The 25,228-nt window shown below is 40.8% G+C and overlaps 2 protein-coding genes across 16 annotated transcripts in view; both read right to left on the bottom strand.

The window, feature by feature from the left end:
- The window catches only part of cntn1a (contactin 1a), a 31,480-nt gene extending 29,927 nt beyond the window's left edge, over positions 1 to 1,553 (bottom strand). The window contains exon 1 of the mRNA XM_056740382.1: positions 1,460 to 1,553. The gene's annotated coding sequence lies outside the window, so the exon portion shown is untranslated. The remainder of the gene's footprint in view (positions 1 to 1,459) is intronic.
- Positions 1,554 to 6,413: 4,860 nt separating this feature from the next.
- LOC130413818 (neuronal cell adhesion molecule-like) overlaps positions 6,414 to 25,228 on the bottom strand; it is a 46,046-nt gene continuing 27,231 nt past the window's right edge. For 3 of the 15 annotated variants that reach the window (XM_056739269.1, XM_056739270.1, XM_056739271.1), the window contains 30 exons: positions 22,580 to 22,744; positions 21,142 to 21,159; positions 20,696 to 20,801; positions 20,427 to 20,623; positions 19,976 to 20,098; positions 19,718 to 19,888; positions 19,322 to 19,378; positions 18,375 to 18,486; positions 18,101 to 18,285; positions 17,828 to 17,959; positions 17,595 to 17,738; positions 17,357 to 17,468; positions 17,103 to 17,269; positions 16,408 to 16,555; positions 16,196 to 16,320; positions 15,856 to 15,885; positions 15,341 to 15,442; positions 15,049 to 15,246; positions 14,891 to 14,961; positions 14,565 to 14,790; positions 14,364 to 14,479; positions 14,082 to 14,286; positions 13,867 to 13,989; positions 13,514 to 13,690; positions 13,167 to 13,223; positions 12,715 to 12,837; positions 12,152 to 12,307; positions 10,704 to 10,835; positions 10,001 to 10,079; positions 6,414 to 8,281 (listed from right to left, as the gene is read on the bottom strand). In XM_056739269.1, coding sequence (XP_056595247.1) covers positions 8,050 to 8,281; positions 10,001 to 10,079; positions 10,704 to 10,835; positions 12,152 to 12,307; positions 12,715 to 12,837; positions 13,167 to 13,223; positions 13,514 to 13,690; positions 13,867 to 13,989; positions 14,082 to 14,286; positions 14,364 to 14,479; positions 14,565 to 14,790; positions 14,891 to 14,961; positions 15,049 to 15,246; positions 15,341 to 15,442; positions 15,856 to 15,885; positions 16,196 to 16,320; positions 16,408 to 16,555; positions 17,103 to 17,269; positions 17,357 to 17,468; positions 17,595 to 17,738; positions 17,828 to 17,959; positions 18,101 to 18,285; positions 18,375 to 18,486; positions 19,322 to 19,378; positions 19,718 to 19,888; positions 19,976 to 20,098; positions 20,427 to 20,623; positions 20,696 to 20,801; positions 21,142 to 21,159; positions 22,580 to 22,664 — 3,909 coding nt within the window. In that variant the 5' untranslated portion in view covers positions 22,665 to 22,744 and the 3' untranslated portion in view covers positions 6,414 to 8,049. The remainder of the gene's footprint in view (positions 8,282 to 10,000; positions 10,080 to 10,703; positions 10,836 to 12,151; positions 12,308 to 12,714; positions 12,838 to 13,166; positions 13,224 to 13,513; positions 13,691 to 13,866; positions 13,990 to 14,081; positions 14,287 to 14,363; positions 14,480 to 14,564; positions 14,791 to 14,890; positions 14,962 to 15,048; positions 15,247 to 15,340; positions 15,443 to 15,855; positions 15,886 to 16,195; positions 16,321 to 16,407; positions 16,556 to 17,102; positions 17,270 to 17,356; positions 17,469 to 17,594; positions 17,739 to 17,827; positions 17,960 to 18,100; positions 18,286 to 18,374; positions 18,487 to 19,321; positions 19,379 to 19,717; positions 19,889 to 19,975; positions 20,099 to 20,426; positions 20,624 to 20,695; positions 20,802 to 21,141; positions 21,160 to 22,579; positions 22,745 to 25,228) is intronic. The other 12 variants (XM_056739272.1, XM_056739277.1, XM_056739274.1 and 9 more) reach the window with 12 other exon arrangements.

The raw sequence follows: 25,228 nt of genomic DNA on the forward strand, positions 1-25,228 counted from the left end.
TGATGATGCTGCAGAAATGACACGCATCACTTCATTCATTAAACACACAAACAATCATCATCAGTAACGTCTGACCCAAACGCTCGGCTGTCTGAGGAACTGTGCCCGGGGCGGGTGGGTAAAAGGGTATAACCCACATTCTAGCCGGGGAGATAACGACGGAAAGCATAGCGTCCTGAGAGGGTCTAAGAAGAGTGTAAAGTATCACATGAGGACACTGGAGACATCACAACAGCCAGTCAAGATAATGCTGTGATTGGCCAGAAAATCAAGACCCCTCATGTGGAAAAAGAAGGTCAAACATGGACCCGGATAAAATGTGCATCATCTATTCATCTGGTTACTGTGCGATTAAATGGAACCACAATTTTTTACCAGTTACTGGATCAACAAGAGTCCTGTCAAACAAACAAACCAGTCTAACCCTGTCCCACCCCAACCTCTAAAATATGAAATTCTTTGCTTGTAATTTCGTTAAATCCTTTTCCATAAGAAATTCAAAGCCTCCAATAAGAATAAAAAAAACAGGTCATAACATCAAAAGAGTTTAAATTCCTGAAATCGTTAAATAAAAATACAAAAACATTTCAAATGTATCAAAAATATGATAAAATCATCTCTGTTATAGCTGTACATATTATTTACAGAAATATTAATAACAAATATATAAATATTAGACCAATCAGATTATCACATCTCCTCTCTCTATTGAGAATCATCTCATAAACCTCAAACATCATCTCATAATCCCACATATCACAACATTACAAATGCATATGAAAATCATATCATACGCACAAGATTATCACATCTACATGAGGAAATCACTGAATGATCATCAGATTACTACACCTACATATGTGAATCAACAGATAAATCACAATGTGCATATAAAAATCATATAATAAACATAACATTACATAAAAAGAATCTCATATTCAACATATGTGGGTGTGATACCGTGATATATCTGATCATCTTCATGTGACAAACATCTTATAACAGCGTCCAGAACACACCCGTACAAACTGCTTCTTCACACATTCACGGATCAATGATGCTGTGCATAAAACAAATGAGCATCCGTGAGCACTTCATACACTCACATCTCTGTCTGATGTTCACTGCACATCTGAGGTTTCATTCATTTCATTCCGTGACGAGATAAAAGCGCACAGGTGCTAAGCGGAAAAACAACGCGCGTGTGATTGATGCTGCGCGCACACAGGCGCGTCTGATCTCAGCGCATCGCCGACACTACACACACTCGCATCAGGACCACAAGAGTGATTCTTATAGAAATGACCAGAAAAACAACATGTGGAACCGTCGCGCGCTCGCCTGCATTGCGGTACGCGCGTATAGGGTCATAACCATCATCCTCACAGAACGCGGTTGCATTTGCACAACATCATACACACGTCATGCATACAAATACACACATATACATCGCTCTTACCCGAGGATGCGACTATCAGCCCGTTAACCTTCAGAAGACGCCACTTCATCCGCAGCGCGTCGCCGGGCGGACTGACTGACAGCGCGGGGTCTCGAGCGCAGCGCATTTAGCTCGGAGCGCAGCTGATTGGAGGAGACGCGGGCAGCAGAGCGACGCCGATTGGCTAAAGGACCTGCCAGACAGTAACACATGTCTGTTATTGATACATGCTGATGCATGAATACGTTACTGTATTCACATCATCTGTCCTTGTTGAAAAAACAGAAACCATCAAATACATTTGAATGGATTTGATGGTTCTAGTGGGAATTGGTTTTGGTTTTTGGTTTTAGAGGAAACCTCTCTGTGGGTTTTAAATGGTGATGCGTTGGGTTCTGTTGATGGGTAATGGGAACCAACAGAACACTATTAAATCCTACTGGAATAAGACCAAAACAATAGAAACCGTTAGAGTAGATGTAATGGTTTTAAAGGGATTTTTATTGGTTTTAATGGAAACTGTAATGGTGTCAACTGGAATGTGATGGATTCTATTGGTTGGATGTTGAATTCTATTTGAATAATGCCTAAATACACTACAAAATGGAATTTTGTTATGATTTTAACGGAAAAAGCTATTGGGTTGTAATTGTATTCTAATGGAAACCCCCATTAGAATATCTGTTATGGTCTATGTGTTTTAAACCAAAAGAAACCATTAGAGAAATTCTAATGGTTTCATCTAAATACCATTACGAACCATTAGCTTTTTCCATTAAAACCATTACAAAATTTCTTTTTGTAGTGTGTTGATGGTATTATTCCAGTATGATTTAACATCCAACCAATAGAATCCATCACATACCAGTAGAAAGATAAATTTTCCATAAAAAACCAGTACAAATCCCTTTCAAACCATCACCAACTTTAATGGTTTCTATTTGGTTTTTGTTCAGCAGGGAGTACAGGAGGAAATGTTGTACTGGTTTTAACGATAAACGGTATATAATTGTATGATAATAGTTTCTACGATTGAGATCATCAAAATTAGATTTTTTTGTCAATTTTTTATTTAGTTCCTGCCTCCATAAATGTGGCTTCGTGGACTTTTGAATAAAAGCATCTGCTAACCAACAAATGTAAATATAATAGAATGCTTATCAGTCCACCTTAAAATCAGGTTTACTACGCTTTTACCGTAATAAAGCATTGGTTCAAATAAAACCGTTATGTTGGAGACATGTGCGCCGCTCTGTGTCGTTGCAAATTAAGATTAAGGGAGACAAACAAGCATCAGGTCAAAGGTCAGAGTTAACTGAGAGGAAGCCATTATTATCTATTATAATCTCCAGACACTGATGACTCTAAATCGGATTAAACTATTACTGACCACACAAACAAATGAAAACACGTATCAATTCTTCAGACGTAAACCGATTAGAAATACGTTTCGGTGCCGAGATGCACATTTCAGATTCCAGTTTAATTTCTTCTAGTGACTTTGATTTTGTCTTTCACTGTTATAACTCTTCCCCTTATAGAAAATGACGTCTGTGAGGACATTATCAGAATATTGCAACTACATTTCGACAAATTATGCTTTTTTGCACACTTCCACACAATCTTTCATCAAAAGACCACGAGTCTATTAAAAACAGTATTGAATCTTTCCACTCGGATGAAAGCGTTCAGACGCGTATGATGATCTCGACGGATTTACATGAGCGCTACAAATATTTTTCATAAACAATTTATCAAACGTGCTGACACTCTGCCCGATATCTGCTCTCTCTGCATTAACGCCGTTTAGATTTCTGTCCCAATAGACAGTACGTTGATGCATAAGCAGAGATTTGGAAGCACACGTTCAGCTCAACGCACAGATTTATTGCTATCTGGACACACTTGGGTAACGGGTAAGTGTGTGTGTCGAGATAGAGGGTTATGATCCGCGGCTCAGTGTGGGGGCCGTTCCGCTGTGGGACCCCTGCCCTCTCGTTCACCAGCCCCTTGATCCACGGGGGACGTGGTTTTGGGCTTTAATCTCATTCATACCACGCTGGGGGGGACATCAGACACATCTCAGACACAAAACTAAGTCCCATGCAGTCCTACAGTGAGATCATGCACATCACAGAAATATCCTTCTCTTCTTCAGTATAGCCTGTCTGTCTTATATCCCAGTATAAACATCACCTTTCTGCGCTGAAATGTATTTTTATTTATGCTTAATAAACATCGCCCTGATGCTGAATCACGACTCAGAGTTAAGCAGCATCATCACCATCACCATGACGGAGAGATGCTATTGTACAGAGATGTGTGCAACATATACACTCCCTCGAGTCCATGAAGGGGCAGGAAGGGGACGGGGGTAATTGAGCTGTGGGGGGTGGGGAGGTATCTGGGGAGGAGGAGGGGCAGAGGACGTCGGCATGGCAACAATCAACGCTGCCATAATGTGATTCTGATTCATTCATTCATTACAGAACTGCATCTGCTCTCAGACACGCCGGAAATAAAACTGGTGAGCAAACGGGCCGCTGAGCATTCACAGACTCGAACGATTCGATTGGACGGCGTTGAGGGGTCACCTCTGATTTGATGTTGCTAAGACACAGAGAGCAGAAGCAGAAGAGAGAGAATATTTCGAGTGCTGGTTAAACCGGAAGATTTTTATGTGATGACAAATAAATTTGTGTTTGATTGAATTAACGCCTCAATAAATTACTATGATGCCATTAAGATTAAAAAATGAACAAAAACGATGTCAAACACCTGTTGACCAGATGCTGTGTGTTTCACTCATGGAGATCAACTATTAACCTCAGTTTACATGTCAGGTGTTAGATCTGCTGGTAGAAAGATGAGACTGCAAAATGTGATTCATAAAAGGAAGTTTTGTTGGACGCATATTTTTACTACGTGCAATTTATTTACAGAATATCACAGTTTAGTCATAAAGATGTTATAGAGGTAACTGACTGCACACCCCTTTAACTGCGACTATATATGGGTAGTAGACAAATAAATCATACATGTGTCCTATGGTGTGACATGACAACATTTAGAAAACAAACAGTTAATATTACATTGTTTTATATTGTTAATATTTATATTAATCATAAAAAATAGCATAAGAGAGATTTATCTTCATTTTTCAAATACCCATTTACAAAACTTGCAATATAATAGCCGCCTCTCACTCTCAATTGTTTAAAGGGATACTTAAAAAGGAGGTAAAATATGTTTCCCATAGTAGGAAAAATTACGTTATCTTTGTTTTGTTCTTTTGAACATAAAAGAGACATTTTGAAGAATGTAGGACAGCAAACTTTTGACTACCATTGTATTTTTTCTCAATGGGGGTCTGGTCATAAGCATTCTTTTAAATATCTTTCTCTGTGTTCATCAGAACAAAGACATGTATACAGATTCGTAACAACTCGAAGGTGAGAAAATGATGACAGAATAATCAGTTTTGGGTGAAGTATTACTTACTTTGTTTCAAGTTCTAACATTGAAGAACAGAAAGCAGCTGATCATTTTATCAGACTTAATAAAAGCACCACTAGATGGCCACAGAGGAAAGAAACACAGAGAAAACACTCTTCATCTCACTCACTAGAACAGAAGGTGAACAACAAGCATGTGCAAGTTTAACTAACCCACTTTGACTAGTTAATATGTTGAAATTAAATTTAGTTGTAGGTTGCACAGATTAATGTCATAAACACTATAAATTGTTTTCAGTGTAGGACAGAAAAATTGATAGTTGTCCTAATGTGTAATAGCAAAGCAACTAGAATCACAACGAGGTGAGCATCATCGGTGCATTCGTACCTGTATCCTTCAGTTTTATTATGCTTCATAAACTTTGCATCTGATGTTACAGTCTTTCTTCATTTAATTTTGTGTTGATTTATAACTTTCCCCGTGTCGCTGTATGAACGCTCAGGTGTGACGTCACCAAACCCCGTCCCCACGCGAAACTGCGCAGCGATAGCGGCGTGTGACATCACGAAAGTAAGCGATTTGAAAGCAAAGCAAAGCTATTTCTTTACATAACTTATATTAGTATGTCAGTGGGGTTGTGTGGTTGAAGAAGTTAAGATCGTATTCAGGGTATTTATTATTATATTATTATTATTTTAAGCTCCGCCACTGCTGAGTACGGAAAACGAGGAGCTTTATGCTGTGTCGAGGTGGATTGTGGGATTGACGGCGGTGAAGGTTAGCGATTGACGATACATTTTTGTAAAGGTGCATTTAGATCGAGATTACTGTCAGTGTTTTGTCGTTTTCTCAACATTTAATTCAGATAACTGACAGTAGATGTGTTCCATCAGTTTACTGTCGTTTTCCTTTCCTGAAACATTTGTTGGTTCTGTGTGTTGAATTGGTGTGTGATTCAGAGAGAGCAAAACTAAACAGTCCTGCAGAATAAAATGATAAGGAGCCCAGATAAAGTGAGTCATGATTGAATAACAGAAGGCAGAATCTCTGTGCCAGAGACCTCACAAACACACACAAACACACACTGTAAGTGTTCGACAGATGGCTGAAGGTTTTCTCTCTCTCTATATGCATTAGATTGGCAAATACGACAATGCCAGAAATAAACCTACGCACACCCACGTGTACTCAAATAAGATCATTTTAATGTCTCATTTTCATGGATAGCAGTTGGAGACCTTTTTCTCCTTATAAAGTGACCCGGTATTCTCAGGTTTTTCCCCGGAAGGGAGGAATCAGAGAAACCTCTCAACATTATTTTGAAGAAAAAAAGATCTGAGCTCTAATTCATGTGAATCAAAGCTATGGGCACTTAGGGGTCTAATTTTATTTCGTATGATGAAATTTACATCCTAAACTTTAATGAAATTGAGAAATAAAATAAAAAACTGGGTTTAGAAGTTTTCATGGTTTTGAAGAAACAGTTAGACGGTATAAGAAAAAGGAGCAAACACAAATGTACATAATCATTTCATGTATTTATTGAATATTATCAATATTATATTGAGATTGGCTGAAATCTCCAACATTTCCAGTGAAACAACTCATGTAGTTAGTAAATCCTGAAGCTTGAACACTTGTGATTAATGAGAGTATAAAATCCTTTAAGAATACCTATTTGCAAAGAGAAAATCTTCGAATAGCTGTTGCATTATATAATGCGATATCCTAGAATGATCATAAATAGCAGAGATATACAGTCCTGGTATATGAGTATTGTATTGCAATTAACCTGCAGACTTGAATCACATAAGTCAATAAAACACAAGAGACACTGTTGTAAATATGAGAATAAAATGACCGTCAAAATAAACAATAATTACACCAAAATAAAAAATGAGCACAACAAACAATCACATGTTTACTTTCAATAAAACACATATCGACTGAACCTCCTGCGCTTAAACCAAACCAACTCTTCATTTATTTACAAAGGTACCAAAATCTTTACACAAAAAAGTGACATTTGAAATTCAAACTTGATGCAAGTTAAGAAAAAACAAACTCTCTCTCTCACACACACACATTCACACAGGCAATTTATAGAGAATCTCAAAAATGTCAAATTTCACCCTAAAATCAAACAGAAAATTAAATATAATACAAAATTATATATTTTCTGTGGCATTAAGATGTGGCGTTATTTAATGACAATTAGCCCACCACAATCCTTTCACTCCGACAAAAAGGATTATATGAGATTATATTTTAAGCATTTATACACGGTGGTATTGTTTGTTGTACTTGATTCAATTTATGCTGATGTTTTGTTATTTAAATCGTCATGTCTGGACAGTTAAAATAACGGGGGTCGTTCAAAAAATTGATTTTGACAATTCAATTTCTGCTGTTTATTCTGGGGTGAAATTCTCAGGCGACTTTTAGTCCCATTTCTTCAATTGAGCATGAAACTGGACTGGATTGGCAGAATTCAGATGAGATCTTTTTTTACTTCAATCTAATACTTTGCCTACAGGGAGAAAAGCGTGTGATGGATTTAGATTGGGGTGATTTTCACAGCAAAGGCACAGAACCCCTCAAAGCGTCGACCACTGCGGAGCACGCGAGAGGTCTGATGTGAGCAGGTTAGGGTTGCTATGGAAACGCTTCAAGTTCACATGCAGGTCAGAATGATGCTGTCTGCAGTTCATGCTACAGGTGACAGGTGAGAAACCTGCATACATTTATCAGAATCTCTGACAGGATTTATTTTCACTACAGAAGGCAAATGGGCATCTTTAAGAATTGTTGTGAAAAAAAACTATAATACTAGTTATTATAATCACACGATAAAAACTGCAAGTGTCCTGAATGTGCTCGTAGAGCATTCTGCCTGTACAGTAACACCAATATAATACTTGAAAATCATTTTATTATTTTCAGATTTCCTGTTCTTATTTCTCTGTGCTATCTGCAGTAATAGAATATTTTCTTCATGCATCTATATATATTTATATATAAATTTATGTTTGTGTTAGCATTGGCTGAAACTGATTTTAGCTTAAATGTTGGCTGGCCTACATGAAAGTCGTTCCCGATCCACTTATAAGACAGTTCTTATATTTAAAACCAAATCCATGTCACGGGCCCCACGCCTACACAAACGAATTCATGGCATTAATAGGGGACGGCGGCTCTGAGCTGTCGTGACCGCGCGGCCCGCTCCGATCAGACTTCCCGCTATACTGTCCTATAAAAGATCCGTCCTCGTTGAACTGCGTGTCTCCAGAGTCAGCGTAGTCAACTAAACTGTCGTCACTATCGTCTCGCTTCACAGTTCCGCTGGACGGCGTTCGGCTCCCTTTTAAGGGTTTATGGTCCTCGTCACTAAAATAAAAATGCAGGAGTTACAGGTGAATTTATGATGGGCATCAAACTCATAACAACAAATAAAACGATGATGAGAGAAACATGCAGGGCTATACCAGCATCACATGAACAGTGAGCCTTGCATCAGTAAATAAACATGCAAGTTTTGATACATATTCAATATTAAAATGAAATATTCATTTGCAATTGTCAGTAAATTAATGCAGAACATACACTTATCAATAACAAAAAATCTGTATGTCATTCCAGGTAAAATTTTCCATGTGAACATTTTGAAGGCTGAAGATGTGATGAGACGTGATGGAGCGCAAGCGATGACCTGCAGACACCTGCGCAGCTTCATGACACGTGCAACACAGCTTCATTCATGAAGAATCTCTGTGTATTTCAATCACTATCCCGTTAAAATAATCCCAATCCAAGTTGATATACAAACTATTTACACAGAATTTCTTGCATGAATGTTTCATGATAGATTTGCACAGACGTTCGTTCCGAATGAGGCCAATCGGCTGCAAATAGAACAAATGAAGCGTTGAGAAAACGAAGCGATGACCGGTCAGATGGAAACGTGCTCCTGCTGTGAGGTTCTCATGTGCCATATGACAGCGTTTGTCTCCATGAATCAGACTCTCACATGCAACGTCCTGCTTACCGCAACTGCGGCCGAGCGACACAAACGTCACAAGACACAAAACAATCATCAGAGGTCTTACTGAGAAAGAGTATCTGAGTACCATCAGCCCATGGAAAACAACACGGCTCCCGGCCAGCATCCCAACCTTCGCCGGGTCCTGCGGGAGCCTCGTGGGGCCGTTCTGAGTGATGCTAGCGATTTAAGAGCGAGCGTGATGACCGAACGAAACAGTCAGGAAATCATTGCATCTTGTTTTTGGAAGGTGCGTCCAGTTAACCACATGATGTGTGTTGCCGAACATCACGACTCTCAATCTACTCATCCATCATTACAGTAACATTACAGTTTCTTATATCTGTCTTTTAAGGAGCCATCAGGCAGTGGAGGGGAGGAATTACTGTAAACAAACTCACACACGGCCGAGTTATTTATGAACACCATTAAGATTTCTTACAAGAATGTCTCATCTAAATAAACATTTGACATGACTGTAGAGATAAAATCTGTATTTCGCATTCATGTACAAAATGAAAGTGTAAACAGCATTTTCATGACTTGGGGAAAAATATAAAAGTCTGTTAAGGATTGATGTAGAAAAGTAAAGTGCGTGAATGTTATTGTGCGTGCAGAATATAAGCCGGAAGAAATATTCATTTACAGAAGCGTCACATAATATCATTATACAATACCTAGAATATCTGCATAATGAAAAGAATCCGCATTTAAAGCTCATTTAACATGTGCATTAGCATTGAATAATCCATTCAGCAAAAGGAAAGTAAAACAGAGAAAGACAGTCAGTTCTTTTAGCTACAGATGGAAATATTCAGAGTCCATCAATGGCAACAATTTTTAGTCTATAAAACTGAACGTCACATTAAAACCTGATCGTGTGTATGGAAGCACAGAATTCTGTAGCTATCCCTGCAGAGAGCGACTGCGTCCACATGAAGAACAGCGTGATGAATCCCAGAACCGTCATCACACAGCTGTAGATTTTGAGTTTGGGGGGTCATTTCTCCTGAGGACACTGTGTGCTGGGGTCAGAGGTCATGGGTCACAGGTCAGAGTTCTCTCACCTGTACTCGCAGAATGTTAAATCGTCTTCCTTCATGGGCTGGATCTCAGGATCCCCGTGAGCGTCTTCTTTCTCCTTCACTGAGAGAAACCAAAGGAACAAACAACAACCATCAGGACATTGAACTTCATCTCGCACGATCAGGTGGAGCTGAATATTTAGCTGGAAATAATGTGGGCGGGATTTGATTCTGTCAATCAGGATTGGAGAAATGGGACTTTAAATAATATACAACCAACTGCCTTAATAACATCAGCAGAACAGGAAAGACGTCTCGGGAGTGAAGAATGTCGCATGGACATTTGGACATTTTGGGGTAAATTAAACTTAAAAGGAACACTTCGCCCAAAAATCATCGTTTACTCGCCTTCGAGATGTTCTAAATCTCTATAAATTTCTTTGTTCTGATGAACAGAGAGAAAGATATTTGGAAGAAAGCTTGTAACCAAATAGTTCTTGGCTACCATTGACTGGCATAGTAGGAAAAATATCTTCATAATTTCTTTGTTTTGTTAAACACAAAAGAAGATATTTTTGAAGAATTTAGGAAAACAAATAGTTCACTTTCTCCTACTATGGTAGTCAATGGTAGCCAAGAACTGTTTGGTTACAAGGATTCTTCCACATATCAACAACTCAAGGGTGAGTAACAGAATTTTCATTTTTGGCTGAAGTATCCGTTTAAGCGGTAAAGATTTTCTCACCTGGATATTTCCCGCCTTTGTTTCTCTTGATGAAGCAGACGATGAGCAGGATGAGAATGAGTAAAGCGATAGCAGACATCAGACCGATGAACCAGCCCTGAGTGGCAATGTCCACCTGAGGACTCACCATCGCTGAGGAGAAAGATGAGACGTGGTGAGACACAGCAATCATCTCCATCTTCAGCTCAAATGCGCTTGAAGGATTAACTTCAAGACACTTTTCAGATTTTAAGGAAGCAGTGAAGTTATGTCAGAGACGTGTGATTTTCAGGCCTCAGAATCCTAAAATCACTCTTGTCGCCTTTTTCACATATAATTAACAATTTATAATCACATGACATCCAGAAGAATGCTTTAACATTGTCTAAACATCCATACTGTAATATATTAAGTAGCTTCTTCTTAAAAATATACAGATTTATGAAATTTTTAGCTCAACTTAAAATCCTTTGTTTATGCAACACAAACATATAAATTACAAGAAAAGCTCAAAAGTATGCATGAAGTGAATGGAACATTTTCAGTTGTGCATACTACAGTTAACATGTAGTAAACCTAACCTACTTTCCACAGTGCAATGAACTTAATATTATCAGTACAAATATTCTGAGGAATACCCATAAGCCCTTGCGTCTGAAAAGTTTGATTATTCCTAATATTCATTATTTTTATATAATAAGCATTTCAAGGGCATTTATATAGATGTTAATAAGATCTATAATGAACACGAAGATATATTCAGTATTATTGATGTTGTTTTGTTGTGAATAATTGTTTTCTGTAAAGTAACCATTCAGGTGATTAGTGTTTGCTTTGGTGAGCATAGACCCTGTTCAACCCATCGCATGTCTTACCACAATGAGGAAGCATCAGAAATGCTGTGTGCGTCTCTGAAGAATCATTCAATGACTGACATCAAATCAGTCATCAATTATTTCAATACTATTTGTTATAATAATATACTTAACTATGCTATATGAACATTAAGATAAATTAATTAAATATTTAAGTGCACCCTACACGAGCACTGTAAGTTGATTGAACTCATGCTACATCATTTTTTAAGAAGGCCAAGTTATCTCATATATTTGTGTTGACTTAAAATCTCCTTAAGTTGAATTTACTTGATGCAAAAATGGTGCACATATAGTATATTTTAAGTAAAGTCAACACATTATTTTTACAGTGTATAACATCAAACAAATGTTCAAAACTCAAGTAGAGAAACTCCTCACGTACAGAAGTATAAAGTCATGCTGCTAAGTCAAAAAAACAACATCCATCAGATTCATGCGGCGCATGCATCACACATCAACAAGCCACTATAGATTTACATAAAACCACTCGACATGCCAATCGCTTCAACGACATCAGGATCACACGACCACCATGCACAACTCTCACATTTCCCACAAGGCCTTGGGGTGGAGGCTGACGTGATGCCTCACCTGGGACCTTAAACAACACCTCTTCAGAGTGATGGAGCGTTCGGTTGTCATGATCTCTGGCCACAACACGCACCTTGTAGGCCAAACCTTCTCTCAAACCCTTGAGAACATGAGAGTGAGATCCGTTCACCTTCTCTTTGTGCCAGTCTTCTTCACCTGAGGGGTTTCCGGCAACAGAGGAAACATTTCAACATCCCGTGGCGTCTAGATGAACTACATCCTAGTTTCGTCATGCAAGTTATATGAGTACGACTGTTCAAGAATCTGAGGGTTAAATCTCGTACAACAGCGCTGGACTGAATCTACACTATTGTGATCGGTCGGTGAAGAGACCGGCATACAGCTCTCATCAGATTTACCAGTTACTGTTCTGCTGGTCTGTTCACTGGGGTACATGAGTTATTAACAGTATGAATCATGAGTCATACAGTATTAGTGTGATGCTTGAGATTATTCATCCGTCTGATGTTCGGGTATATTTAAATATGTCTTTCTATGACGTCTGGGACACTAAAACATGTCCACCACAATCCACAACACAACAAACATGCTTGAAGTCTTACTGTTGTCTATAATATATTCAACATAAAGATGATTTTCTGGGCCCCAGTACTCCCAACTGATTAGCGGTCCGTCCTCGCTCAGAGACGAGCTAAGGTTCCCAAACGCAGGAGCGGCCGGCAGCGCTGAGCACACACAGGAGAGAGAACACATCAAACCCACACCATCGACCTGCACGGGTCACGTCGGGATGACCTTTGCACTTCACACTGAGTTATGAAGGTTAATATACAACAGATCAAAGGTCATGCACGTGTACATCTGAGCTGTTTGTGGACCCTGAACGTTCAATCAAATGAGAATACGAAAGAGAACAGGATGACGGTCTGCCCTGTGTTTGGCATTCGGACTGACACATTGACATGAAATGAAAGCGGTGAGGGGTGTGAGGTGGGCTCTGATGGGTGATTAGATTAGCACAGTTAGGGGCTACTGGCGTCTCTACGGTCTGTACCCTTTTGCTGGGGGGAGCGCGGTGAGCTCAGGGGGAAGTGGGGAAAGGCTGGAGCTTCTGGAAAAAACAAACACACGCACGCGAAGACACACATAAACACACATTTGCATGCAGGAGCACTGAAGAGTAGACAGCAGGTCAAAGGTCACCGACAGAGGTAAGAGGGGGGGTGAGATGGGAAGTATTCCTGAAAACTGACTTTAAAAACAGCAGACACATCAAGGACAACAAACATGATGTTTTGAACCAGATTCGTGATTCTAGAACAATTTACTGTCCACGGTCAGCGAACGCTACATTTCGAGAAGAACACACTCGTGAACACTCATTAGTAGGCAAACACGTACCTTTATGCACAATGGTGACGGCTTCCTCTGAAAGGGCGGGTCCGGAGCCCTTCAGGGTTTTGGCACTGAAGTAAAACTTGTAGCGTGTGCTGTGTTTGAGGTTGTGCAGAGTTACGCCGCTGTGATTGGACGGGAGGTCCAGCTCCTCGAGCACACCCAAATCGTTGCTGCTATTCACTGCAATGGGAAGATGGGCGGGGTCATGTTACTTTCACCAATGATCTGTCATTTCTTTATTAACTTTAGCATGTGCGTCCTTCCAAAACTATTAAGAGAGGGTATTGTTTGGTGCGTAGATACAAATTTTGTTTAGGTTCTTGAACTTTTCAAACAGAACACATGTGACTCGATACCTGTTTGATATTTGAGCGAGTATCCCATAAGATGTCCGTTCCTATGGTGAGGTGGACCCCACTCCAACGTGAGCGATTCCAAATCTGAACCCACCACCCGGAAGAATGATGGAACACCAGGAACTGGAGAAGAGACAGGATTTGCTCAACAACTTGCAGCAAATGTTAACAGATACTGTATAAAGCAGACCTAAGACATCACTGAAGACACTTACCATCCTCGGGGGTCTCAAAGCGCTGGATAGATGTGGCGGGACCCTCTCCTCGCCCGTTAAACGCCGTCACGTAAAGACTGTAGATGCTGTACGGGTGCAGGTGCGGCAGTCTTCCTCTGGTTTTATTAGGACTGAAGATCTCGATCTTCTGGTCGTTGTGATGAGAGGTGTGTCTGTGTCGACTCCTCTCACAACGGTAATGAATCTAAAAACAGGATTGAAATCAAACGCTGATCTTCTGATGTGTCACAAACGTCTCACAGTTTGTGGTGTGATACGTACTTTGTACCCCTGAAGTCGGCCTCGCACAGATTTAGGAGGAACCGCGGTCCAGTGGATCTCCGCCAGCGTGCTGTTCACCAATTTAACCTGGACGTCATCCGGCGCTGCTGAAGGAACTGCACAAGTGCATTCTGGGAATGAGCAATTCGGCTAGACGTCAAGGTTATTTAAGTCAAAGGTTCATTTTAAGGAGCGACTTACAGTCCTCGCCTGAATATCCGATGACGACTGCAGGTTTGGGTCCATGATCCACAGCATTCACAGCCTGAACCTTCACCTCGTAGGGGACGAAAGTGGGCGTCCCCGACACCACAAATTTGGTGACGTTGGCCACGGTGACAGACGTCCAGTCTGTCTCAGCATCCTGTTGACGCCACATGACTTTATATTGGAGTCCAGGACCGTTTGACTGTAGAGGCGTCAGGGGCTAAAACAGAAACAGAATGGGGTTATATATTAAAAGGAGGAAATGCTTCCCATATTTTGTTTGTTGTTGACAAACTTAATACAGATAATTCCTTTCTTACCTTCCATGATATGACCAGATTGTTGTGTTCCGTGCCCATGGCTTTGACATCACTGGGGTTCTCATCAGGAGCTGAAGGGTCCCAACAACACAACCACCATTAAAAAAAACAAAGACTCACTGTGTACGTAAGTATGTATGTACAGTGCTGGTCCGAACCTGCTGGGTTGGTTTTGTACTGTCGGGTGGGCGCGCTGGGATGGCTGTGACCCACGCCATTGACTGCCAGCACTCTGAAAGTGTAGTGGACGTACGGCGAGAGTTTTAGATGAGCGGTGGTCTTCATCTCAGGAACCTCAGTGAGATTGTGCCACACTCCAGCGTGATGAAGACCATCTTCATACTGAATTAGGAACTCTGGAAACAGATACACATGTATTATGATTACAGGTCGTAAAGTATCTTACTCAACATTGCCTGATAAAACCGGCATGTGAGAGAGGTAACGTACTCGTGATGGGGCTGTTGTGGTCGTCTCCGGGCGTCCACGTCAACTGCACGCTTCTGGCTTCCGGATCCGTCAGTTCTAGATCGGTGGGCGCATCTGGCTGCTCTGAGGAGTCACACGTCATCATTCAATGGCTTTGTGTCACAACAGACCAAACAGCAAGACATGCCGCGTGCATTAAACTGACACATGAGCAAATCTACGAAAATGTTCGCAACTTAAATAGATTCGACATTCACATGATGATTCATGCAGTTCAACACTGACAAAAACACATCCGCGCTGCATGAGGACAGACACGAAATGAGACGTTCCTGTATATCGTGTTACCTTCTCTGGAAACAAATGAAAAGATTCAAAACTAGATGAAAATTTTACTGAACAAATGCTGGTCATTTGACAAACAGAATCAAACTCATATTCATACAAAATAAATACACATCAGCATGCTCCACCAGATTCATTACAAACACACACGAGCCCACGGCATTATGGGATACGTTGTGTTATGTGATTACCGGAGATTACAGCAGGGGTGGGTGTTGTCTCTGAGTGGGCGGGGTCAGAGGGAGTGAGGAGGAAGTGTTAGTTTACAGACGATTTTCAAGTCAATATATTTAGCATACAGTAATGTTCATTATGGGAAAACAGTACATTTTCTCTCCATGAAAGTTGAATGCTATGTACAATCACAGCCAAAAAGGAACACATCTGATGTTTAATATTAAATAATTAATGTGTGTAGAGCAGGATTTCTGACCAATGAGATTTTTAGCGGTCCAGAATAAAAATTTTGAAAATTTTTCAGTCTTTCCACTTTCGGCAGTCAAATCTGGTTTAATTTCGGCTGACACTCACCAACTACAGTGAGGCGAGCGCTGGCCATATCCTCGTCCAGCGTGGTGTTCACGATACACGTGTACTGACCACCGTCATCCTCTGTCACATCTGTGATGGTCAGACTGTCTGAATCCACTCGGAACCTGAAACCAGACACGAAAATGAGAAATCTTCAAGGATCTGCTTAATAAATTGCCTTTTTTTCGTTATGCTAACAACAATGTCCTCACCTCTCGTCGTCAGGAAGCTCTTCGTTGTCCTTAAGCCACGTCACTGTGGGCACGAGAGACGGGTCGTGTCTTACTTTACACCCAAACATAACGTCTCGGTTCCGCTGGACCACTCTGTACTCTGGTGGTCTCAGGATTCGCGTGGGCTCTGAAATAAGCACCAAACTCAAGATTTTAGTTTTAAAAATGTATTAGTGAAAAAAGACACGTTGACACGTTTGATTTAAACTGTTTTGCAATGTGTCAAAATAGATTTTCATCCTTATGCTGCTCTTGAATTGCTCTTGGTGTATGACGGGACATTTTGTTCATTTGCATCTTCAATACACAGACAGAAAAGGGCAGAAACTGCCGATTTGCAAATTTCAGGGTAACAAAAAGCAGTCGGTCCTCATGCAATATAGTGTTAAAGTGCAGATGAGTCAAGACTGAGCTGATGTGATTTCTTCTGTTAATGGTCTCAATACCGGATGTTGTGCTTTACACAGACACACTTAACTGCAGCAGACCTCCTTGAGAAAGTGAAAACATGCAAGCTAAGAGCTAAAGCCTTTTAACATGATGCATGCTGGGATACCTGGAGCCATAAAGCTCAATATACAAGGCTATCAAATGCACTTAAATGCTGTCAACACAGCACAACAAAAACATCCGCGAACATCACCAATCACTGAACAACAGAACGAGTCTCTCACCTTTGACCTCCAGGTACACGTGGTTCTCTGAGATGCCGAGCGAGTTTCTGGCGACGCAGGTGTACTTTCCACTGTTCTGTTTCTGAGACAGGTGAATCTCCAGAGCTCCGTTTTTGTGGAACACATAGGGGTCGCCTTCTAAAGTGCTGGAGCGGCTTTCTTTAAACCTGCCACAATTCAAACACTGATGATGACTATCAGCGTTCACCGCTACACTAATACTGTCAGAAAGGCACAAACAGAAAGAGTCTCACCATGTGACCACTGGGATCGGAGAACCGAACGTCGCACACTTCAGCAGCGCAGGTTTGTTTATTATGACCTGGTAAACTTTATTTGGTGGAGTCAGAACTCTGGGTGGCTCCGCTGAAAAACAAACACACGGATGTCAATAACAACACAATATACAATATCACGGTGCAAAATGTGATTTATATCAAAAGGTAAAAGTTTTGATTTTGAGACAGGTTTAGTGATTTGTGTTTTACTCACCAAGTACATTGATGAAGGCATTGGACAGTAAATATCCATATTCATTAGACGCGTTACACTGGTAAACGGCACTGGAACCAGTCTGAACCTCTGAAAATATGATGGTGTCGTCTTCAACCGTCCTGCTGGGATCTTTAGGAGCATCTGTCACGAGAAACATTGTGAATGTAGTGTGTATGAAGCAGATCTACATTATATTTTGTGCTGATTCTGTTGTGGAGACGGTCTCTTACTCTCTATCGGGACTCCGTTCATGAACCAACTGATGTTGGGTTTGGGGTGACCTCCCGCCCGGCAGGTGATCACGCCCGTCTCCACGGGAGCTAGAACCAGATTCCTGGGAGCACTGATCCAGTACGGAGCAGCTGGGATAAAAACAAGTTCATATGAATATTAATAATCACGATGTGTGGCATTAGATTTAAGTGTTGCTCTGCGTTCAAGAGCCTGAACTAAAAATCGTTTTAAACAATCAGGAGTGAGATAGATTGTGAGAAGTTTTTCACCTTTGACAGTCACTCTGATGTTGTGATGGACGGTGCCGTGGTGGTTGGAGGCAGTGCAGCGATATTCTCCGGCGTCCGCCTCTGAAACATCTTTTATCCTCAGAGTCTTGTGGTAGTTCAGGAAGGAGGCGCGCATGCTCGGTATCTCACCGCTGACTTTATTCCACGAGATGTCAGGAGTGGGGCTGAACGACAGATCAGAAAATCTCATGACGCATCAATCACATCACAGTTAATATACATGATGTGATGAAGCCACACGGGTGAAACTCACAGGCCCTCTGCGATACACTCCATCTCTAAAACATCTCCTCTCAGAACCAGTTTAGAACTGATAGGGTCAGTCGGTACCATAAACGTGGGGGCTCTCTCCTGGCCAGCTTTTTCTGAAATGAAAAGATGAATATAAGACCCTGATATATTTGGTCGCTCATATACGCTCGTGCCGCACAATTGGACAATCTTACTGCGCTCATAATGAAAAGGGCAGCAGGACTTTAATTCTGAATTAATCAGGGTTCAGAAGAACCTTAATCCAAAAAGAATGATGTCAATATGTCTCCAAGCAACAGTCAATGTCTAAAGCTGTATTTTGGCACTAATTTTAGGACTGGCAAGCGATTAATCGCTTCCAGAAAAAAAAATGTTTAACACAAACTTTTATGCTGGATGCAATTAATCACGATTCATCGTTTGACATCCCCAGTTTAAAATATTTGTTGCGATGTAATACAGCTTTGTGCATTGATAAATGTTCAAATAACTTGAAAATTAAAAGATTTGAATAAAGAAGATTTAACACATGAAGATGAACTGAGATGAGTTAAGGCAGAATGAGATGAGAAGAGTCAATGGTGAGAGGATGAAGATGTTCCTCAATATTCTAAACATTTAAACCTGTTCAATTGTGGAATAATATCAATTTTTTTAAAATTTCAAGTTAAAACCTTTACTAGTCTTGACAAAAAAGAAAATGCTTGAATTAGAAGACATAATCTTTGAGAAAAGAAACATGCAGTAGAGATCCGATTAATTCCGACTAATTCCCATTAGTAAAGAAAACAAGCTCGGATTGAGAACTCAATACACAAGAATTATTTGTGTGTAGGGTGAAAGAATTTTAGGGGTAAAGTTGAGGTTAGATTTGATTGGGTGTTTGGTAAAACTGGTTGGTTATTTTAGAGAGGGAGGGGTCAGTCACTAGGGGGCGCCATCACTCACCACCGAACAAATCTGTATCATTGAAATAAGCTTCCATTGTGTCATTGATTGAATCCACTGAAACACAACAAAACAACAAATCAAATCAAACTGAAATAAACGTAAAATATCATCTGACGTCTATGTGGAATGTGATTGGCTTAGAATGAAAACTCAAAACGAAAGAAGGGCCGAGATTACAGACAGTTTCACACGGCTGCAACCGTGACATTTCTGAGTCGAATGATGTTCGACTGAAGAGTTTCGTTGTTCGGGGAGACGTTTAAATGATGAATGGACACTTCAATCATCTCTGAACAATGGCATTCATTCAGGCACAGATCTGCGGTTAGACCCATAACTACAGGAAACAGACGTCCCACTGATCTGCGTCAATCTCCCACAGGAGACACTTACTGTTCAACACGCGGACGTTTATGGGCTGCTTCTGCTGGATGGTCTGCGTGTGCGGGAATCGAGCATAGCAGATGTAGTCGTTTCTGGAATCTTCCATCAGGACACTTGAGAAGTAGAGGTCTCCATTCAGGCCCTGAGAAACTCTCCGACTCTGAGGCAGTCGCTGGAAATCTGGAGAGACAGAGGCGACATGTTTCATTCACAGCTTCTCAAACTAGAATTAAAGTCACTAAAGAAAGTCTTAAATTAGATTCTTACTGTTGTCCATCCAGAATATGATGGGTGGGGGGAGCCCAGCGGGGGGCCGGCAGGGGAGAACCAATGACTGTCCTTCCTGTGCGATGATTGGATTCACTCTCTCTTTGGACCACAGCGGTGATCCTGCGGGAAACACAACGGATTCATTCCGATGAGTTGGGGTGATAACGTTGCAATCGTGATGACAACACTGAGGTGATGATGCAGGAAAATGAAGCGGAGAATGAGATCTAAAACACTCTGAGGGTCAGTCTCCTGGAGGGTCCGGTGGGCCGTCACATGCATTACAGACAAAATCACATTTACCTTTCAAAATTAGATCCATGATCATGCTGAACAAGTCTTGTGAACACAAAAACAGTGAAACATTTATAATGGTTGTTATGGTGAAAATGAGCTAATGTGTGACGTCTCATCATCTGATTGGACGAGAGTTCATACGGTCACGTACTGGACTGCCGGATGATGATGTTGTTGGAGACGGCGGTCCCGAGCTCGTTCCGAGCCGTACACTGATAAACGCCCTCGTACGCCTCGGCTTTCTCTCCTCCGCTGATGTCAATCACGAGCGTTCCAGAATGAGGCTTCATGATGACTTTGGGGTCTTTCTCGATGTCGAAATGAGTCCCATTCCTAGTCCATGAGAATCTGGGGGAACATGATTTACGTTATTTTACACTCATACATCTTTAATACTCTATGCACTAAAAATAATCTCACCTGGGATGAGGTTTGCCTTTGGCCTCACAGTGGATGATGACATTCTCCCGTGGATCTATGATGAAATCTTTAGGAGACTGATGGGTGATGGTGGGAGGCTGCGTCACTGTGGGTCACATGACACAGAAGTTAAACACGCTTCGCAACAAAAACAGACAGGTGCGGGTTTACCTACAACAACACAGGGAGTGCTTGCATGCAGGCTTTCATAATAAAAAAAACAATGACTTAAATTATGATTCCATGCCTGAATGGTTCTCTGGCTTTAATGTATGTTGCACAATGTTGGGTTGTAAAATTTTGCTTTCAAAAAGATATACATTCTACAAAACATGACCAACACACACAAATAATAAAAAAACATCTTGTGCGAACATCATGCAAACGCAACCACTGCAGATTCACGGCAAACTCCATAAAACTACAGCAGATGTGCGGAAACTTACATTCTTCCAGAAGTTTTGCTTAAATCCCCATCAGAACAGAGACAAAAGCACACAGACATACGCAGAAGAAAATATCATTAATAAATAACATGAGCTGCCTGCTGACAACTTTATGAAATCTCATGTGTTTATGAACTGAAAGTGTATTCATCATTGAGTAAGAGAGTAAAACGTGCTCTCTCTGAAGTTTTGGCGGCAACGCGCTCTCGCTCTCCAGTATCTGGACGAGTACAATATTAGAGTGGTTCCAGATAAACAATGAATCTCAAAACTGCTCCGTCACACAGCTAATATTAGAACAAAAACATCAACATATCTTGGATCTAACAAACAGAAAAACCAACGTTACTCAAAAACTGATCCGAATCAAAGCAACATCCTCGTGGGTGATTTTAAGACGATCTTTCGCTCCAACAACTCTCTGCTGGAAAGTATCTCCATAGATAATTTGACTATCTCTGCTAAAAGCCTTAGTACCGCGGGTCATAACGCGTCTCTGCTTGAAGTCTTTATTTTATTAGTGCAGGTCCTAGCTCCTGCCTGACTTTTTTTTAAATTTTAAGAAAAAAAAATGCCGTTTTTTGCCTTTATTTACAGTACAGTAACAATGAGAGGAGAGGAAACAAAATGGTTGAGATCGGGGGGGGGGGATCGGTAAAGCACCATGAGCCGGGACTCAAACTCGGGTCGCCCGGAGCGCAAAAGCGCCATATTTCGGAGCACTAACCATAAGGCTTTCGGCTCTGACAACTCCTGCCTGACTTTTATCCTTCTTTTCATACATAAAATCCAGAGACCTTTTATTGTATGAAATAAATAACACATCGCTCTTTCTTCAGTTTTTCTAATGCCAGCATGATCTCTTCCCTGCGTCAACATGAGAACGACATATTTTTGTACTATGGTGGTACTATCGTGTTTGGACAGAGCGATTTGAAGCAAATCTATAAAACAACGCTTGAGGCCGCTGTAAATCAAAAACTGCTTCTTTAACTTATTTTACTACTCATTATTTTTAATCATTTTCCATCATCTTAAATCCTCCTTGGAAGCTTCTTGTGGCCTCCTCATGTCCCTCGGCCTCTGGTTGAGAATCAGCGATTCTGTGTTTGTTTGTATTGTAAACACACATACACATGCAGGTCTATCCTGTGCGTCTCTCTGAATAGATTGGAATTGGACAGAGTCAGCGAATCTCATTCCGTCCCATCAGCATTTGCACTGAACACACATACACGTTCAACAGCAGTTTACGTTCTTCTGAAAACAGCAGTATTAAAATTACAGTAAACCAGTGCTTTCAAATTGTTCCTGCTTTGAAACTGTTATTTTACTGCGAACCTTAGAGATGTATTTGACATATGAATATGCGAATGATGTGTATAATCAACATGAAACCGGTTCAGTTAGTGGTGCAGTGATTTAAAGAGATACGTACGGTCAAGAGGGACCTCCAGTGCAGTGATCACGTGACACAGGAACATCAACAACAGTGCGAAACGGCCGTCACTCGGCTCGTCCATGATAAGCGTGGGACCAATGAACCGCCTCTCCAGTGAGTCGAGTCCCGCCTTCAACTGCGATCAATCAAACACATCCAACACTGAGAGAGACACAGAAAAAGAGAAACACACACATGTGTTACAAACTGTGATCGCACATTTGTTTATTGTATGGATTTAAATGTATGAAATGATAAAACAAGTGGACTTATAATAGCCCCAAACTAGACTAAGTGACATCACGAAACAAACACAGAGAGAGAGAGAGATTTAATATCCTGTGCTGTTGATTATTCGTCAGTCTATCTCTCTGTCTGATGACATCACGACCCCACAGGGTACGACAGATCGGTCGGTCTCGCTCTCTGCCCTCTGGGACATTACATATTTAGTAGCGGATGGTAATTTACGGCGGGTTCAGATAATGTCTGAATCGCAGGCCTGCGGTCATGATCAAACACAGGAGCAGAGAATCATAAATGATTTCATCGTGAGCTCTCATTCGTAAACAAACACTTTTTTCATCTCTAACAGACACTATCGAACTGAATGACGTACAGTACAGTAACCTGGACCTGAGGTTGTGAGGATTTGACAAAATGTTAAATTGTCTGAATAAATGTACTTGTTATAAGCGACATCATGATCTAATTTGAATTCAAATGCGGTCCGACTCTTACAGTCAATGAGGCATCAGCTCATTAAATCTCACAGCGTGTCCGGGACGATCCGTTCTGATTCATCTGTGCCCTACATCATGCTGAGACGGTGATAAATTCTCAGTGTTTCATTGTTTCAGGCTGTACACAAAAGCATTTCGGTATTACACACAGAAGGAAACATTCAGAGCGAGGGCTGAAAATGATGTCCAACACACAAAACCGCAGGCTAATTGTCTAACACTAAAAATGTGTGATGTTCTCAAAAGCGCTGGAAGTCATATCAGGCAACATTAATGTTGTTTGTGACTATGTTCAATGCATCTTTATCTTCCGACATTAAGAAAAGCATTGTTGAGATGGATTGGAAAAAAATGTCAAAGCAAAGTTGTAAAAGATGGTTCATAACTGTAACGCGATTTAAATGACATCATGTCTATAAAACAAAAAAGTCCTGTGGCATTTCAAACCTTTCAAACAGAATTAATGTATTTCAGAAGCACTCGTGAAAGCATTTCGCAGGGTTTTGTGTTATATTAGCTTGTGTTGTTTTGTCTCAGACACATTATAAATATGAATATTCAATAACCTTCATGGATCACTTTCATCCGCACACATAATACTTGCAAACCCAAACATTTCATGTGGGGCCGCTGCTGTTTTCTTCAGGGTAAAAGCAGCCGCTGGCTTTCCTGTAGCTCATTGGTAAGAGCATTGCGTTAACAACACAAGGTTGTGGGTTCGAGCCCAGGGGTTTGTAGATAACCAAGTATAAATATATAGGATAATGCAATGTAAGTCGCTTTGGATGAAAGCCTCTGCCAAATGCATAAATGTGAATTTAAATGTGAACATCGTAGCACCTTATAGACTCTCTCAAAGAATAACGCATGTTATTTAGAATAAAACAAATGTACACTTACTTTAACAAATATCTTGGCACTTTCTCACCAATTTGGCCTATTCACTCACTGACGCTGTCACTCAAGGGCACTTCTGTCCTTCTGCTACTTTACATTATTTTCTACAGACGATGGAAAGCAAATGTTTATGCAACGTGTCTTTGAACGACTCAGTGTCTTGTGAACTCGGCTCGCTCCGAACCCATTAACATTCTCCTCTTTTCTTACATTCATATTAACAAACACGCCGTCCACAGGCATTCCTGCTTTCAGATGCTCGTCCACTGAGATGCTAATGTCTGGCACGTCTTAAAGGAGCGACGGCTCATTAACATGCAAAAACTCGCCGCTCAAATAAGCTACACCACATTTACTGAAACCACATAACTAGACGTAACTTACTTAATCAAACAGTACAGATTGTTTTCACATTTTCATGCATTTGGCAGATGCTTTTATCCATAGTTATCACAGTTCATAACATGTCTCAGTATGTGTGATCCCTGGGAATCGAACGCACAAATGTTGTGCCTATAACCAAAACACAAATTGAGCTACAAATTCTACATTTGTTTTTGCTTTCTGCGCACAATCCAAATGAAAAGCCGAGCAGAAGAAAATGTCGGAGGCGAGATTGCGGACAGACCGTGTTTAAAGCAGATGAGACCTTCGCCTTGTGCATGCTGACCCCAAAACAAACACATCAAAGACAGGATTACAGGTCTGAAATCAGTTTAAAACTCATTAAAGTGAGATGAAGGACCGCTCGTGACCCTGTAGACTGAAAGACGGATCTGTGTGTGTGAGAAATATTCTTCACACACAGATGATGATGATGGGTGGGGGGCTTCGTCTGCATTAGTGTGTGCATCTCTGCAGACGATGCTGCTTTTGTTTTCTGGCAAAAAAATCCACAATCCATCAGAAAACAAACACGCGTGGCTTGTGTTGAATCTCCTGTGTTGAGCGACAGAATGAAAAGTTTCAAAGAATCAAACATTCATGTGTCACGCCAGCAAGTGAT

Source organism: Triplophysa dalaica, chromosome 24 (genome assembly GCF_015846415.1).
Source record: "Triplophysa dalaica isolate WHDGS20190420 chromosome 24, ASM1584641v1, whole genome shotgun sequence".
In the NCBI taxonomy this organism is placed as follows: Eukaryota; Metazoa; Chordata; class Actinopteri; order Cypriniformes; family Nemacheilidae; genus Triplophysa; species Triplophysa dalaica.